The following is a 5,712-nucleotide window of genomic DNA, read 5'->3' as shown; positions in this document are numbered from 1 at the left end:
ATTGCTTTAAATGACCAATCCTTTAATGAGATTAGATTGTTCATAAATCTCTCTGGTTAGGAACAGCTGCAGTGAGCTGTTTTATACTCATTTTGTAACCATGTGTTTCTGAGAGCAAGATTCCTGATTGTGTAATTACTATTTACTTAAAATTCTGATAAAATGTAGCCAGCGCATTGGAAAATCAAATTCTAACCCCCAATCTGTTACCGTGATATACAAACTTCTGTTGGGCAAGTCCCTGTACCTCTGTGGGCCTCAATTTCCCCACCAGTAACCTGTTGATCTCTACACCCCAGAGTCTGCTCTAAATTGAAAGCAGAGCCCCACCCCCTGACTCAGCGAGGGCAGAACTTCTCTCTGATCCCAACTCCCCCTTTTTCCGCTCCCTGTTTGGAAGAGGCCCAGGGAAAAGGGAAAAGGCAGGTCTGGGCCAGAGGGCCCAATGCAGGGCGGGGCAGGGGAAGGGCAAGAGGGAGGCCAGCCCCCTAGTAGGAAATGAGACAGGGTAGGAATAACACTTAATAAGCCTGACGCTCTCATCCTCCTCCTATCCCCTGGCCACCTTCCAGCCTCCTCTGTGCAGTCTCCTCTCCTTCCAGACAGTCCTTACTTCTTTTCCCCCTAGGCTGCAGCCAGCTTGAGCCCTCTGCCTGCCAGAGTCAGGAAGGAGCCCAGGTGGGGTAAGAACCTAAGCCCCAGGATGTTGACAACATTGCTGCCACTGCTGTGTCTACTGCTCCTGCCCGGCTGGGCCTTTTGTAGCCATGAAGCCTCAGATGGTGAGTCAGGGGCACATCTGCCCCGGGATGGTTCTGGAGACTCTCAGCCTGTCTGGGTACATGGGAGAAACCAGAGGAGACCTTATCCCACAGCGTCTGTGCCTGCAGCGAGCCAGATCTCTCTGTAGGGTAGGCAGGGTGCTGGGGACTGATTTGTGTCCCAAAGCCAAGGTGAGGAAGTACAGTCTGTCCCCAGGGAAGGGGGAGATGGAGGAGGCAGGGGGTGGAGAGTGGGGGATGGGAGGGGGGAGGGGGTGTGAAACAGAACTGGATAAATGGAAAGGGATGGGTAGAAAGGGTAAGGGAATTAGCCCCCGGGAGAGGGGGTGAATCTGGAGGGGGAGAGCTGAGGGTGATCGTGGTTCGGGGTAAGACCAAGGAAGACAGGAAGACGTGAGAGATGGAAGGAATGGGAAGCCACTGGAGAGACCGGGACTGAGATAAGTGAGGCAGAAGAGGAGACTGGAGAAGGTGTAAGATGGATGGAAGCTTGGGGGAAAGTCGGGGGAAGAAGAAGCTGTGGTCATTGGGAAAACTCAGGGGGTCAGGCTGCCTGAAGTGGCTGTTTAAGCAGAGAAAGGTGTTATTGCCCTGCATGGTGACCACACAGGTGCCTCTCCTCCCCTTTCCCACAGTCTCTGTAGCCTTGGTCTCTCTCTGAGGGAGCAAATCACCAGTATTCAAGGAGCGCTCACTATGGTTAATACGTGCACTGACACATCTGACTCCCGTAATATCTCTACAAGGCAGGCAATATGATTATCTCTCTTTTACAGGGGAGGAGACTGGGCACAGGGCAGTTAGGAACCTTATCTAGGGCTATTCACATAGATATACCTATTCACACCTACAGACACAGAGCACAACTTTTCAAATGCAAAGGTGGACAAGACACATCCACGCACAGAAATTTATAACCCCAGACTCATTCCCCCCTCACACATTCTCTGGGCATCAACCCTGTACCAGGGCCTTAATAGGTGTAGGAGACAGAGATAACCAGACATGATTCTGTAGCCTAAGGGAGCCCAGTAGAGTCTGTGTGTTTGGAGACAGTTACGTGGAATCTGGGATCATTGAAACAGACCTGCTGTGTCCGGGAGGGTAAAGAGGAGAGGCATCAGGAAAACTTCTCCAAGAGAGCAACAGAGCTGAGTCTTGAAGCATGAATAGAAGTTTGCCTAGAGGCAGAGACACCCCAACATGCTATTCATGTCAGCCAAAAGGCAGCATGAGAAACTCCAAGTAGTTTACTATATATAAGTACTAGAAGAGGTTAAATAAGGCAGTTGGGGCCTGGTCTCTGGCAGCCTTGAATGCCAAGCTAAAGACTTTGGACTTCATTCTGTGGACAGATATCCTATGGGGAGGCAGTGTGGCTGGATGGTTAAAAGTGCTGGAATCACACCGCCTGCACTCAAATCTTAGTTCTGCTACACCATTTTAGGCTGTGTCTCTTATGGACTGAGATTAATCACAGTAGCTACTGCATTTAGCTAATGGGAGGAAGGCGCAAATAAGATAATATGTGTAAGGTACAGTGCTTGGGTCATAGTAACAATAATAGCCATTATTATTGTTGTTATTATTATTATTATTATTATTATTATTAATGATTTTGATAGGGGAGTGTGTCACTGGAGGATTTTAAGCAGGAGAGAATAATCTTATTTCTGGGTCAGAGAGAGGTCAGATTAGAAGGAGTGAAACTGTGGGGCGCCTGGGTGGCGCAGTCGGTTAAGCGTCCGACTTCAGCCAGGTCACGATCTCGCGGTCCATGAGTTCGAGCCCCGCGTCAGGCTCTGGGCTGATGGCTCAGAGCCTGGAGCCTGTTTCCGATTCTGTGTCTCCCTCTCTCTGCCCCTCCCCCGTTCATGCTCTGTCTCTCTCTGTCCCAAAAATAAATAAACGTTGAAAAAAAAAAAAAAAGAAGGAGTGAAACTGAAAAATGAGGGGACGGGGAAGAGGAAGGACATTACCACCCGAGTCCAGATGAGAACCGATGAGGCGTAAAGTAGGGCAGTGGCAGGGAACAGGAGATGGAATAGGATTTTACTGGAAGCCAGGATTTGTTGACCAACTGGAAGTGGGGGTAGTTACAGGGTGAGAGGCAGAAAGATGGGAGTGGCTCTTCCACTGACTGGATTACCCTGAGGCAAGTGGCTTCTGCTCTTTCCAGCCTCAGTTTCCTTATCTGTAAAACGAAGTTAATAATCCCTTTCCTGCCCTCCTGACAGGGTTATGGGAGGAAGAGTGGGAGAACACTTTGTAGTTTATGAACGGCCGAGAAGGTGGGCGGCCGGCCTTTAGGTAGGGGGTTATTACCTCCAGCTACACGCCAAGCCCCGCCACGCCGGCCAAGGCCTGACGCGCTGACACTGCCCAGCAGGCCTTCGGAACCTCCACATGCTCCAGATCTCCTACTTTCGCGACCCCTATCAAGTGTGGCACCAGGGCAACGCGTCGCTGGGGGGGCTAATGACGCACGTGCTGGAAGGCCTAGGCAGCAACGTCACGATCCGCCAGTTGCAGCCCTTGCAGGAGCCTGAGAGCTGGATGCACACAGAAGACAGCCTTAAGACCTATCTGCACCAGTTCAACAGCTTGGTACTGCTGGTACACCATGAGCGGCGCTTGACCTGTGCGTGGTGCGCGCGCCCCTACGCGCGGCGGCGGCGGCGGCGGTGGCGCGTCCAGGCGGGAGGCGCGGCCTGTGGGCGGGATTTGATGGGGTGGGCCTGTGGGGGAACGGGGCGGAGCCTCATGGAGGGACGGCGTTCTTGGAGGGGTGTTGTGGGTGGCTTGGTCTTGTGTGAGCCGGCTGCTCTGAGCAGCCCAGTGGTACCAGGGCACCTGCCTTTGCTGATTGCTGGTTGGGAGCCTGAGCCTGAAGAGGACTGGGTGTCCTAGTTGCGGGCCCTCCGTCAGGCCCTCTTTTTGCTGGCATCACCTCGGGGCTGACCCTGTTGGGATGCCCTGTCCTTGATCCACCCGAAACCCCAAAAGTTCATGTTCCCCCGGTGGACATTCTCCCACAGCTGGCATCCTCTCCATACAGCCCTCTCACCCTCCCTCATCCACAGTTCCTCTGATCATTCGCTGCTTCCTGGGCTGTGAGCTGCCTCCTGAGGGTTCTACAGCACGTGTCTTCTTCGAAGTGTCTGTGAATGGGAGCTCCTTTGTGCATTTCCAGCCAGAGACAGCTTTATGGGTGGCAGGGCCCCAGGCACCCTCCAGGGTGGTCACCTACACCCTGCAGCAGCTCAACGCCTACAATCGTACTCGGTACGAACTGCGAGAATTCCTGCAGGACACCTGTGTGCAGTATGTGCAAGAACACATCACTGTGAACAACTCGAAAGGTATGATGGGATCGGGGATGGGCCTGTGTGCTGTTGGGTGGGTTCCAGGCAAATGGGTAGACCTGAAGGATGCATACCTTGAGCAACGGAAGTCTCAGGGCTGGGGGGTTGGGACAGAGTATACACAGCTTATGTCACTTGGTGAAGTAGCCCCCTTCCTTTGGGGTAGAAATCCCTTAGTGTTTGATTTAAACCATGGACTTCTTGGAGGTATGTTCTTCAGGCTAATTCTGTGCATGTTCTGCAGGGAGCCAAACAGGCCGCTCCTACACCTCGCTGGTCCTGGGTGTCCTGGTGGGCAGTTTCATCATTGCTGGTGTGGCTGTAGGCATCTTCCTGTACACAGGTGGACGGCGGTGTTGATTGCTCTCCAGACCCCTCTGAAAAAGGGCTGGACTGATGAGGGCTGATGAGGGAAGATCTCAGCTCACTGCAAAACCACACAGATTCCCCATCTGGGACATTATATCCCAGAAGGTTTGGAGTGGCAGCTCCTTTCTTCTCCCTGATCTGCCCACCAAGAGTTTGGGGGAGGGAAAGGGAAGGAAGAAGCTAAGTAGACAGAGTTCTTGGTTTACTAAGCAGCTAAGAACTTGCATGCTTTCCTGAATTGGTCTGAGAAGTGAATGCTTATCTATCTTTGTGGAAAACAGATGACGGAGTTGGGTGGGGGTAGAGGGTGTCTATGGCATGTCCTCCAAAGACAGAATCACCCAAGGCATTCAAAACACCTAACAAATACAAGAAGTCCATCAACCAGAATAAACACCACTCAATGCTCCCAGGCACATCAGATTTGGGAAAGGATGCTGATATAGTAGAGGTAGAAAGAAATAATCAGAGAAATGGTGGGAGTATAAACTAAAATATGGAAGCAAAGAGCCATTAGTTAATTAATAATATTCTTAAAAAAATTCCTTACTTATGTAGATGGCATTATTTTTTCCTCTACAAAATTTCTGGAAAAGTAGACTAGATCTTTTGTCTTTATTTTATTTTGAGAGAGAGAGAGACAGAGTGTGAGCAGGGGAGGGGACAGAGAGAGAGGGAGACACAGAATCTGAAGCAGGCTCCAGGCTCTGAGCTGTCAGCACAGATCCCGATGTGGGGCTTGAACCCACGGACTGTGAGATCATGACCCGAACTGAAGTCGGACGCTTAACCGACTGAGCCACCCAGGGATCCCGTAGACTATACCTTTTGCTTCTACTCCCTCCTTTCCCACTCCTAAATCACTGCAGTCTGACTTCCCTATAAACTGCTCTAAGATCATCAATGACCTCTAATTGTGAAATCTCCATTCCACATGATATCTGCAACATTTTCCGTTGTGGGCTAGAATTCTCTTTTTACCCTAACCCCTGAGATTCCATACTTCTAATTTTTAGAAACTGTTCTCGCCACTCAGTCAATCCCATTGCCTTTGTCATCTTACTCAACTCACCTTGAAATCATGGCTTTTTTAGACTTCCATGTTTTGGTTTTTTGGTCCCATTTAAACTGTACCCTTTGTGGATGTATTCATATGTCATCTATCTGTGGTCTTTTCCATGGGGAAACAATATAAT

General features: G+C 50.7%; 1 protein-coding gene across 1 annotated transcript; it reads left to right on the top strand.

The window, feature by feature from the left end:
- Positions 1-490: 490 nt before the first annotated feature.
- PROCR (protein C receptor) lies at positions 491-4,968 on the top strand. The gene is made up of 4 exons (XM_040447243.1): positions 491-782; positions 3,172-3,423; positions 3,866-4,144; positions 4,392-4,968. The coding sequence occupies exons 1-4, from the start codon at positions 704-706 to the stop codon at positions 4,505-4,507; spliced, it is 726 nt and encodes a 241-aa protein (XP_040303177.1). The 5' UTR covers positions 491-703; the 3' UTR covers positions 4,508-4,968.
- The last annotated feature ends 744 nt before the right edge of the window (positions 4,969-5,712 follow it).

The sequence above is a fragment of the Herpailurus yagouaroundi genome, unplaced genomic scaffold, assembly GCF_014898765.1.
Source record: "Herpailurus yagouaroundi ecotype Mexico unplaced genomic scaffold, PumYag 196, whole genome shotgun sequence".
Lineage (NCBI taxonomy): Eukaryota > Metazoa > Chordata > Mammalia > Carnivora > Felidae > Herpailurus > Herpailurus yagouaroundi.
The sequence above is the reverse complement of the archived record's forward strand: the minus strand, read 5'-3'. Positions and strand labels throughout refer to the sequence as shown.

Bases quoted from the DNA above. Each gene is read 5' to 3' on its own strand.
- PROCR (XM_040447243.1), top strand. From the start codon at position 704: ATGTTGACAACATTGCTGCCACTGCTGTGTCTACTGCTCCTGCCCGGC. The intron at 3,424-3,865 runs GTGCGTGGTGCG...CCTCATCCACAG, and splicing joins CCATGAGCGGCGCTTGACCT to TTCCTCTGATCATTCGCTGC. The intron at 4,145-4,391 runs GTATGATGGGAT...CATGTTCTGCAG, and splicing joins CACTGTGAACAACTCGAAAG to GGAGCCAAACAGGCCGCTCC.